Source organism: Notolepis coatsorum (assembly GCF_963971535.1).
Source record: "Notolepis coatsorum genome assembly, chromosome: 4".
NCBI lineage: Eukaryota > Metazoa > Chordata > Actinopteri > Aulopiformes > Paralepididae > Notolepis > Notolepis coatsorum.
Genome location: NC_140168.1, coordinates 83,606,147 through 83,618,581, shown reverse-complemented (window position 1 = coordinate 83,618,581; position 12,435 = coordinate 83,606,147). Strand labels below are relative to the sequence as shown.

At 40.3% G+C, this 12,435-nt stretch overlaps 1 protein-coding gene across 1 annotated transcript in view; it reads right to left on the bottom strand.

The window, feature by feature from the left end:
* Positions 1-675: 675 nt before the first annotated feature.
* The window catches only part of col14a1b (collagen, type XIV, alpha 1b), a 334,004-nt gene continuing 322,244 nt past the window's right edge, over positions 676-12,435 (bottom strand). Inside the window, exons 45-47 of the mRNA XM_084312005.1 lie at positions 11,690-11,767; positions 6,203-6,358; positions 676-1,071 (exon numbers count right to left, since the gene is read on the bottom strand). Of these exons, the coding sequence (XP_084168131.1) occupies positions 764-1,071; positions 6,203-6,358; positions 11,690-11,767 (542 nt within the window). The 3' untranslated portion in view covers positions 676-763. The remainder of the gene's footprint in view (positions 1,072-6,202; positions 6,359-11,689; positions 11,768-12,435) is intronic.

Sequence of the window (12,435 nt, the reverse complement as noted above, 5' to 3'; positions counted from 1 at the left end):
ATTACATTACATGAAATAAACATTTAACCCTTGTGTGGTGTTCGTGTGTTTTGTTACTCGCCCAGTGTTTGCGGGTCTGGTGGACAACAAAGCCATACCAATTCATGTAAAAATACTTAACAGATGTTCTTTATCTCAATTACAAACAATATAGACAGCATAGTTAATATTTGCCATTTATCAGCAAAAGTGCTATTTGTTTTTTGTGATCAAATGTGAAAAAAAAGAAGAAATTATAATCAAGACATGAATGGAATAAATCCAGCTTATCTTTAAAAATATCAATGAAACAAGGCGGAGGCAGATAGTGAAACCTTTTGTTTGTTTACCATGTTTTCACCTACAATTTCCACACTTTTGGGTGCAGTGGAACACCACGTATGTAATATAAATGTGTAGGGGGGGGGTGCACAGTGTTCATTCAACGTGTTCTGTGTTCTTCACAGAAAATTAGCCAAGGCCAATGAGTCAGAGTAAAAAAAGAAAAATTCATTGTATAATTTTTCTTTTACTAAACATTGAAAATGGTATCCAACACAAGGGTCAATGCTTAAATGGCACAATTCTATGGCACTGAGTTGAGATAGCACAGAGTCCCAACCCTAACCTAACCCCCCCCCCCCCCCCAGTCCCCCCAAGCCCAACCCAGCCCCCCCACCCCCAGATAATCCCCTCCATGATGTCCATTACATCAGGCACTTGCTGATAGTCCTCAGAAAGACTCCAACCGCCCAATCAGGAAAGAGTGAGTGGTCCCCTCTCCTCAGTTGTTAGTCCCAGGTAACTTCTTAACCGCTCTCTTTAGCCTCTTCTTGAGGGACATCGTCTCCTCCTTCCCTTCCTCTCCCTCCTCCCCCGCCTCCTCCCCCGCTCCCCCTGGCACACTGCGGGTGGCGCGGTGGACGCCCGGGGACCTCAGCTCCACGTCGTCCTGGGAGAGCACGCCCTCGTCGGGCTGGACGGGCCGGGCAGCGGGGTAGTTGTGCTGGTAGTACTCGGAGGGGTAGTGCTCGTACGGGTCTTCCTCCTCCATCTCCTCGTAGTTTTGAAAGGAGTTGGCCGGTAGTTGGACTGAGGGGATACGGCCTCTGTCAGTGACCTCTTCAGCCTCTGTGTTTCCCAGGCAACCAACCAGGCAGCCAATCAACCAACCAACCAACCAACCAGCCAGCAAACCAACCATCAGTAGGTCAGTCAGATGGGCCGTGAAACCCAAACCACACACCACGAGAAGCGACATTTTGGATCGAGTGGGTTTTGGATTAGGTTAGCGGAACAGGACATGGGGAGGCGGGACAGGAAGGAAGGAGCAAGAGACACAGAAGCACAAGGGTTACCGGGGGTTACCAAGGTTACTGACTGACGACATCAAAAGCAGAGCTAAAAGGAGGTCCATTTTGGAATGTAGCTACAGTAGGTTTAAAATGTTCAGTAAAGTTTACGTTAAAGACTGAGATATATACGTCGCTTTCAGGTTTCCTGGGCATTCATTAGGTTTGTTAAAGGGGCACTTCGCCCCCCAAAAAAACTGATTTATTTTGCACATAAACTCACGCACCCAAAAACTCAGTTTTGCACACATGATTCAACATCCCAGATGACATCACTGTTGGCCATATTCAAACTAATTTACTGTCAATAACTGTCAAACTAAATTAATGTGTGCAAAACTGTTTTTGGATGTGTGAAAATTATGTGCAAAATAAATCAGCATTGTTTTTTGGTGAAGTGCCCCTTTAACTTGAACATTGACGTTTGACTCGTCCATTGTCTTGGATTGCCTTTCTACAATATAAAACTGTACAGATTTAGTTAAAAATAGAAACAGCATACAAATGATATATATATATATATATATATATATATATTATATTATATATTATATATATCTATTATATATTATTAAAACAGCCCTCGTGCACATACAAATCTGAAAGCCCAACAATCTATTTACTGTACATCTGAGCATTAAATGAGCACTCATTATTATTATTATTATTATTATTATCATTATGATGATGATTATTATTATTATTATTATTATCATCATTATCATCATTATCAAGTCAGTGTAGTTAACACAGCAGCAGTGGATGGTCGTAATGTGGGAGATAAAACCAGGAAGGGACAGTATTGTCAGAGCGAGTTACTTCTGGACTATATTCACAAGGCTGAGTCCCGGCGCCAGTGGTTATGGGAGACCATTTCGGAAGGGGGACGACTGAACAAACTCTATCAAAAGGAGACATCACGCTAGTGTCGTGATAGGGGAAGCTTTCGAATGTAGCTTAAACAAATTCATGGGAAAGTAGTGATATGCTGGCCAACCTTTCGGGCAACGTTCGAACAAGCACATGTCTCGACTGATTGCACGGCGACCCCCCCCCCCCCCCCCCCCTCTGTCTCACTTTAACTTCCTGTCTCACTTAACTTCCTGTCTCACTTTAACTTCCTGTCGGCCAGCACATTGCCCTATCATGTTGCCAGTGTATTGACACCCGAACACTGGCTAACGCTGGCTTAACCTTGTGCTAGCAGGTGATAAATAAATTGTCATGGTTGCTGTGGATGCTTTGGAACCAGTGCAATCAACATAATAATCAACTAGTTTTGTTACCTGTTTTGTCTACTAGCTGATATCCATTATGGATGTTGACATTTCAACATTTTGATGTTTTCTGTGTCAGACTAATTCGTTCCAGCTGTGATAACGCAAAGCATTGTGAAATACATATAGCAGCAACCATTGTTATCTCCTTTCAATAGTGCTGTGTGTGTATCATACTGTACATAATAGAAATACTTGTAGAAAGAACGTCGGAATGTGCCAACCAGACCAACCAATATCAAAATGAACTCTAGGGAAACCTACAGTATTCCTGTAAAAAGGAAAAAATTTACACACTATAGATTCACCATAGTATTTTTTTAGGGAATACTATTAAAATGTATGGCGAATCACTATAGTATTACTTTTATTTTTTATTTTTTACCTTCTCTTTCTCCAATTTTTCTCTGTTTTTCTCCCCGTCCCAATTTAGTCGTTGTGCCAATTCCCCCCCTCCCCTACCTGGTTGTTGTACGCATGTTCTCCTACGAGTCGGTACAAGGGCGTCCCGAAGCCGATCGCACGCTTCCTCCGATACGTGCAGCGACTGCCAGTGACGTCTTTTCACTTGGCAGCGAGGACTCTCATTGGTGAAGTGTAACGCGTGGGAGGGCACGCTATGGTTTTATCATAGAAATACTATGTTTCTATAGTGATTCACTGCAGTATTTCTGTAATAATAGTGCATGCAACCAGGGCAATCCCCCTGTGTGCTGCCTGTCACAGACACGTTTAAGTGTACAGGCATGAATCCACCTCAAACTTGCTTTGTCCCGCCCACTACGTACAGTAGCAAGTACATCCTCTCCTTGTGGTACCCAGTTCTTTCCCATCACGACAACACTGTCCTCTCCTTTTTTCTCCCAGTGAGACCCTTAAAGACACACAAACTACGATTTGTGGACGATTTGAAAGGAGACCGTATAGACACGGCAGTTTCAACTCAACGACATAGACATTCTAAAGGGACCCGAGTGTATTTCCCTGTTGCACGCAGCTTTGTAGCTCAGTTTGCTAATATCAGTAACTGATAGGAAATAAACTTGGGTCCGAGCGGTTCCCCTGGCAACAGAATTCCTCTGAAACCGCCTAGAGACTGGACCGTGAACGAGAAAGAAGCGTTTAGCGGTCGAGTCTACTTTATTTATTGTCCTTGCTTAATATTTATTGTAACGTATATTATAACGTTCAGACGTTCATCTGCACCTTTGTTTTTTTCGCATATTTTATTTTTATATTCAGATTAGATTTGATTGCCTATATTTATGTCTTTCTACTATTACCCTGCCCATACCTGTACCTCCCCTCCCCCCTCCCCCATGCTGCTATGATGCCCGAACTTTCCCCAAAAGGGGATCAATAAACGAATATCTTATCTTACATCTTGATGTGCTTATTCCAATGTAAATGTACGCGCTCCTCATTAAAAACATTTGTAATTTAACAAGGAAAGGCGAGAGCCAGCTGGACTACTCCACACGACAACACCACTCCTGCTAGCCACCCGTTTGAATAAAAGCATCACTAAATAATCCACTCCCTTCGGCCATTCCTCATCTAGCGCTCGTTGAACGCCACTCAGTACTCATTCAGATAGAGTTGTTGGCTATTCAGATCTTGCTGATCTTAGGGTTAGAAAAACGGACGTGCGGCAAGACGTAAAAAAAAAAGAAGAGGAAGCGAGAGAAGAGAGAAGAGAGAAGAGAGATGGAGACAAAAGGACAAGACAGAGTGTAATCATTACAACATGCAGGTATTACTACTCACATGGTGCAGGCGCCTCTAGCTGCACTATGTTACTACTGTCTGTTACACCGTTCCCCCGGACGAGGAGCAGGTGACAGGGACTCACATTCAGCACGATATCAACCACAATCATGCGTTCGTGGTTTAGAAAGTATTTTCTTTCAATATACCGCTGTGCAAAATGAGCCGTGATGATGACCGCCAAAGCTAAAGTCGGCTGTCATAATTCCCTTATTCCACAGCTAATTTCACAGTGATATATTAAAGGTGCTATATAGATAACATTCGGCCACTAGATGTCACACTAGAGCACCAGCATGTCGTTTATCCAATCAGGTGCATTCCACGTGGGGAAACGGGAAGTAGGGACGGGATACATACAATGCAACATGTAAACAACAACATTCATTTTGGACCTGCAAAATATTTTTTTATTATACATTTATTAATCAACAATTGGTTGGGGGGGGGGGGCACCTTTATAAACGCTCTGTGGATGTATTTATATTATTATTTATATATTTGATGTTATCTATAGCACCTTTAGGAAGAAAATAAGAACATTCTACATCTTTTATGTTGATTAAATCATAATGGGCTAAGATGCAGAATTTGACCTTTGCCATTAGTCACTTTGTGTGCAGTCCACCATACAGTCTGTTCGGCAAGCAACAAGGGAAGCACTTAGAAAACAGCATTGAATCTGTGACTCACAGACAGCCATTATCATAATCTTCCAATGGAAGAATTATTTGAAAATCGTGGGGATTTCATGAGGAGGATTATTATGTATCATAATATAGATACAGAATAGCTGCGTTGAAAACCAAGGTGAATTCCGTATCTTAGCTGTAATTTGCCTTATTCACTTTGCTGCCATATCGGTCAAGTCTGATGTGATGTGAGGTATGTATGGATGTGGAAGTGCCCGTTCACTTCAGTGTTAAAACTTACGGTAGCTAGCTATAAAAATGCCACTTCAAGAACTGAAATAGTCAAAAGAATAGGCAGAATAACACAGAATTACAAGCTCATCATCACCAGACTTGTTTTTCGCCATTGCGGTTCTCGTGTTTTGAAATACGTGGAAGTGAGTCAGCACTTTGAAATGCATAGCTAGCAAAAACAAAGATGGCGGTGAAGTGAATAAGGCTAATCATATTTCAAGGTGTTTTTCTGTCACTTTAAAATATGGTGAGGGCGGATTGGATGGATAATGTATCACGTGACCCATTTAACCCAATGAGAGCCAAATGGATTAAACTTTTTATTGACAAGAGCCACAATTTCTCAATGTCAACTCATACGATATTAATATTCACAAATATTAATATTCATATTCAGTCCAAGCCGATCACATATTTCCTCATACACAAGTGCCTCATCAGATCTCGTAAGTTTCAATATGATATTTTCACAGTAAATTGTTTATAGGCTATGTCACATTTGGACTGCACATAAACTGATGCATTTATACAACACAGAGAATGAAAATATAAATATTATAATGAGTCTGTGGTTGAAAGATACATATACTTACACTGTACACAGTATTTTTAGTATGTACACGATTTCCCAAATGTCCATTGTCTGACATGCTTGCACCATTTCATAGCTATCAAACTGTTAATCGACAGTTCATATTGATAACAAGTTCATAGCTATCAAATGAATGAGTGATCAAACAACTGACATAAATTAATAGCCAGCAACCTGTTACTTGACAATTCAAATGAATAACCGATGATTTCATAGCTATCAAACTGATAATAATCGTAAATCGATAAACCATATCAACTAACATAACTTAATAGGTTAATGGCCACTGTGGAGAGGACCCCTACGTACCTCCAACATTGTAGCCCACACAAGCGTTCTGGTCGCAGTACCCAGGAGGCCCGGCGGAGCCCACTGGACCAGGCGTTCCGGGTCGACCAGAGGTACCGGGATTACCAGGTCGGCCTGAGGACCCCTGGTTCCCCGTCCTGCCCTGGCCCTGGGGACCTGGGAGAGATTAGGAGGATTGAGATTCAAATCATTGGCCAATTTGTGCAAGATAACTCAAATGTGTCTTTCTGTGTATCAAATCAAATCAAATCAAATTTATTTGTAAGGCCAGGTCGTCCCTCACGGCGCCGTACAGATAGGGCGCTGTTTATTTATATCCACACTGTGCGGCCATTATTTGGCGGAGGGACACCATTTTTTGTGACCATATTAGGAAGACCGGCCTCCACACGCACAGCAAGTATCAGTCCGCAGCTCTGACCGGAAGTCGATAAAAGCCTCCGTCGACGGCAGCTCAAGTTTTTTGGTAGATTTGCCCAGAGCGTTCAGTCGAAGCATACATTTCTCCGGGGAATTGCCGTGTGTTTGTGCATTTCGAAACGACCGTGTAAGTACTATTTATACTCATTTGTTGGACTTATTATAGCATTCGTTAATGTTTATGACCGTCTATAGTGTTTGTGAGATGTTTTTCCAGAGATTCTGGTCATATTTTCCAATCAAAAAGCTTGTTTTGAAAAGTGCCGCTTGTGTGTACTAACTTCACCCAGGCTCCGATGCGTCAGCTGCTGAGCTAACGCATGGCTAATGTGAACACAGTTGACGTATTTATTTTGCAAATGCAGTGTTTTCAAATAGCCACATTGCTGTATTTAGTGTATTCATTAGTGGGTCATATTCGTATATGTAACATATTTCATTTGATCAACCTAGAATTGACGACAAGCCCTAGCTGCTGGACGCTAGCTCCAATGCTAGCGTTGGCTAACAACATGAGCTGAGAGAGCCAGGAAGACCCATGCTACTTTTCTACCCAGGAAAGATGCTTCTAGAGCGGCAGAGAGTATGGAGGAAGACAAGGCTCTATGAAGAGAATGGGGTACGTTTGAAGAAAATGTTTAACACACACATGAAAGTTTTATAATTACCATCACAATATGTAAAAAAAAAATCTTTATAATTTTTTTATCTAATCTAGTTTCATTAATTAATTAATAACTTTTGAACAATAGATGCTATTTCTAATCTGTCAGCTGTTCTATATTGCCAACAAGATTGTCTACATTCCATTCATTAGACATACATCTGATATAAGCAAGGAAAGTTTAATTTAATAACTTTTTTATCTTCCAAGTTTAATTTCAACAAGTTCAAGTGCAACTACATATGAACCATAATAATAAAAAATTATGATGATAATCACACACTTATTTTATGTCATTGGAAAGCCCTAGTTGTTAGCTTCAAAATGGCACCAAATATGAGGTACTTTGAAATACCCAGTAACTAATAATCTATCACAAACCAATGCAATATCATGTTCAGGGATTTCCTAAAAAATACAATGACCCTGAAGAGTAAAATGTCCCCATGGGCCGTACACTTCTTCTTTAAACAAGTCAACAGTATCCCTCATAGAGACGCACTCACGGGCCTCTACTAGGGCTGGCTCTTCTGATACAGATGTTTTAATACAATCAAGTATAGACAAATGCTGTGTAACACAACTAAGACTACATTTCAAAACCTACTGTATAACGTTAATCTCATCAGCGTCAGTGGGCCAATAATAAGTTTGTCTCAATATATTTGATGTGTGGTGTCCAGGCGGCTTGGCTGTTTCTTCTGTTCAACCAATCCAACATGTAACAACGTCTCTGATTGGTATCAGTATCGAATCCCAGGTATCGGAATTGTTGTGTTTTGGTAGTTTACAGTAGTGCAATGTATGGGTAGTTTACAGTATGTATTAGTAGTTTACAGTATGTATTGGTAGTTTACAGTATGTATTAGTAGTTTACAGTATGTATTGGTAGTTTACAGTATGTATTGGTAGTTTACAGTATGTATTAGTAGTTTACAGTATGTATTGGTAGTTTACAGTATGTATTAGTAGTTTACAGTAGTGCAATGTATGGGTAGTTTACAGTATGTATTAGTAGTTTACAGTAGTGCAATGTATGGGTAGTTTACAGTAGTATATTAGTAGTTTACAGTAGTGCAATGTATTGGTAGTTTACAGTATGTATTAGTAGTTTACAGTAGTGCAATGTATGGGTCGTTTACAGTATGTATTAGTAGTTTACAGTATGTATGGGTAGTTTACAGTATGTATTAGTAGTTTACAGTAGTGCAATGTATGGGTAGTTTACAGTATGTATTAGTAGTTTACAGTATGTATTGGTAGTTTACAGTATGTATTTGTAGTTTACAGTAGTGCAATGTATGGGTAGTTTACAGTATGTATTAGTAGTTTACAGTATGTATTGGTAGTTTACAGTATGTATTAGTAGTTTACAGTAGTGCAATGTATGGGTAGTTTACAGTATGTATTAGTAGTTTACAGTAGTGCAATGTATGGGTAGTTTACAGTATGTATTAGTAGTTTACAGTATGTATTGGTAGTTTACAGTATGTATTTGTAGTTTACAGTAGTGCAATGTATGGGTAGTTTACAGTATGTATTAGTAGTTTACAGTATGTATTAGTAGTTTACAGTATGTATTGGTAGTTTACAGTATGTATTTGTAGTTTACAGTAGTGCAATGTATGGGTAGTTTACAGTAGTATATTAGTAGTTTACTGTAGTGTGGTGTATTGTTAGTTTACAGTAGTGTGGTGTATTGTTAGTTTACAGTAGTGTGGTGTATTGTTAGTTTACAGTAGTGTGGTGTATTAGTAGTTTACTGTAGTGTGGTGTATTGGTCGTTTACAGTAGTGTGGTGTATTGTTAGTTTACAGTAGTGTGGTGTATTGTTAGTTTACAGTAGTGTGGTGTATTGTTAGTTTACAGTAGTGTGGTGTATTGTTAGTTTACAGTAGTGTGGTGTATTGTTAGTTTACAGTAGTGTGGTGTATTGTTAGTTTACAGTAGTGTGGTGTATTGTTAGTTTACAGTAGTGTGGTGTATTGTTAGTTTACAGTAGTGTGGTGTATTGTTAGTTTACTGTAGTGTGGTGTATTGTTAGTTTACAGTAATGTGGTGTATTGTTAGTTTACAGTAGTGTGGTGTATTGTTAGTTTACAGTAGTGTGGTGTATTAGTAGTTTACTGTAGTGTGGTGTATTGTTAGTTTATTGAGGGGAGGGAACAGATGGTGGAGGTAAACGGTACCCTATCCCCCCCTCTCACAGTGAGCTGTGGTGTTCCACAAGGAAGCATACTAGGACCGCTACTGTTCCTAATTTATGCAAATGACATGTCGTCAGCTTGTGACTGCAACTTGTTCCTGTTTGCGGACGACTCAGCCCTGCTGGTCTCTGACAAGAACAAGTTACAGGTTGAAAAAACCCTCAGCTCGGAACTAGGCAGAATCTGCATATGGCTCGCTGATAACAAACTATCATTACACATGGGCAAAACAGAGTCCATTCTCTTCGGTTCAAATAACAAACTCAGCAAGACCGACGGCTTCTCAGTTACAGTGGGTGACAATATTGTCACAAGGAAAGATGAAATTACCTACCTGGGTTCCATCCTAGAGGCTAATCTCTCCTGTGACAAAATGGCATCCAATGTAATAAAAAAAGTCAACCAACGAACTCGATTCTTGTACCGGATCTCCTCTCTGGTAAACAAGAATACCCTGAAGACTCTGGCAGGAGCACTCATTCAGGGGTACTACGACTATGCTTGCACCTCATGGTACCAAAGCACCTCAAAGGCGCTAAAAACAAAATTACAAACATCTCAAAACAAACTGGTCAGACTACTGCTTGACCTTACTCCTAGAACCCACCTCACCCCTGCCCACTTTGACAACCTAGGATGGCTTAGAGTAGATGACAGAGTACAGCAACTTGCAATGGGCCTGGTCTACAAGATACACTACACGACCAAGGTACCCATGTACATGGCAAAATACTTCCCAAAGGTCAGTGAATACCACGATCACAACACCAGAGGGAGCTCCACAAATCATGTTAAACCCAGATTCGGCTCAAATAAGGGACTAAACACGTTTCGCAATTATGCCACATCAATGTGGAACGCCCTACCCAAAGCTGTAAAGGAATGTGGATCACTACCCACTTTCAAAACCTCTCTCAAGAGACACCTACGGGAGACTGCAATTCAACACTGGCCCCTGTAAATATCCTAACCCAACCCCCTCCAATGTACAGTCATTTACCTAGTATGGTTTTGTCAATAGTCCAATGTACAATTTTGTTTGTTTGTACAGAGTCTCCCCCCCCTCAATGTACAGTTTTGCTTGTTTATACAGTGTGCCCCCCCCCCCCCCCCCCCCCAACCACCTCCAATGTAAATTACCCAGTATGGTTGTCAATATCCCAGTGTACCCAACCCCCCCCACCCAACCTCCTCCAATGTACAGTTTCTACGTCAAATGTATATACTCCCTTTTCTTGACTCCTTCTGTATCACAAACAGTACTGTATTTGCAAATCTGGTATGTCATAAATGTATAGATGTAGCAGTACTGACTATCTGTATGTCATGTATGTCATATATGTCCTGATGAATTGAAAATGGGGGACCCTGGTGGAAACAAGACGAAAGTCTTTCTCTGGTCTGCATCCCCTTAACAATTGTGTGTATTGAGCTGTACTGTATTGTACCCATTCTGCAATCTGTTAATAAAGTTTTCAATCAATCAATCAATACAGTAGTGTGGTGTATTGTTAGTTTACAGTAGTGTGGTGTATTGTTAGTTTACAGTAGTGTGGTGTATTGTTAGTTTACAGTAGTGTGGTGTATTGTTAGTTTACAGTAGTGTGGTGTATTAGTAGTTTACTGTAGTGTGGTGTATTGGTCGTTTACAGTAGTGTGGTGTATTGTTAGTTTACTGTAGTGTGGTGTATTGTTAGTTTACTGTAGTGTGGTGTATTAGTAGTTTACTGTAGTGTGGTGTATTGTTAGTTTACTGTAGTGTGGTGTATTAGTAGTTTACTGTAGTGTGGTGTATTGGTCGTTTACAGTAGTGTGGTGTATTGTTAGTTTACTGTAGTGTGGTGTATTGTTAGTTTACTGTAGTGTGGTGTATTGTTAGTTTACTGTAGTGTGGTGTATTGTTAGTTTACTGTAGTGTGGTGTATTAGTAGTTTACTGTAGTGTGGTGTATTGGTCGTTTACAGTAGTGTGGTGTATTGTTAGTTTACTGTAGTGTGGTGTATTGTTAGTTTACTGTAGTGTGGTGTATTGTTAGTTTACTGTAGTGTGGTGTATTGTTAGTTTACAGTAGTGTGGTGTATTGTTAGTTTACAGTAGTGTGGTGTATTGTTAGTTTACAGTAGTGTGGTGTATTGTTAGTTTACTGTAGTGTGGTGTATTAGTAGTTTACTGTAGTGTGGTGTATTGGTCGTTTACCAGGGGGTCCTTGGGGTCCTCTGGGCCCTTGTACTCCGACACCGTTAGGTCCCTTCTCACCCTTCTCTCCTAGCTGACCTGGACACACACGCACACACACACACACACACACACACACACACACACACACACACACACACACACACACACACACACACACACACACACACACACACACACACACACACACACACACACACACACACACACACACACACACACACACACACACACACACACACACACACACACGTATGTATGTATATAAAAGCCATGTATACAATTGTATGAGTTTCAGTTTGCAAACATTGCTTATACATGTTATAAATGCATTAGCATACAACAGCATTTATTTTGCACTTTGTATTTATCTACACCAGCGTTTCCCAATCTCTGGGTTGCGACCCAAAATGGGTCGCAGACCCGTTTTTATTGGGTCGCCAATAAAAAGTAAAAAGTAAAAAGTAATTTTTTTTTAATAAAAAAGCTGTAGATGTGTTGATTCAGTTTGACACCACATACTTATGTGAATCTGGGTTTTCTACTCTAGCATACCTGAAAAACAAATACAGAAACAGACTAAATGCTCAGCATGACCTCAGAATAGCACTTCAACTTCAACCAATGTAGATTTCCATAGCTATGCGGATGATACACAACTGTACATATCTGCTGAACCAAATGATACAGCGATTAGCTCCATTACAGACTGCTTACTGGCAATAAATAAATGGATGAGTAAGAAC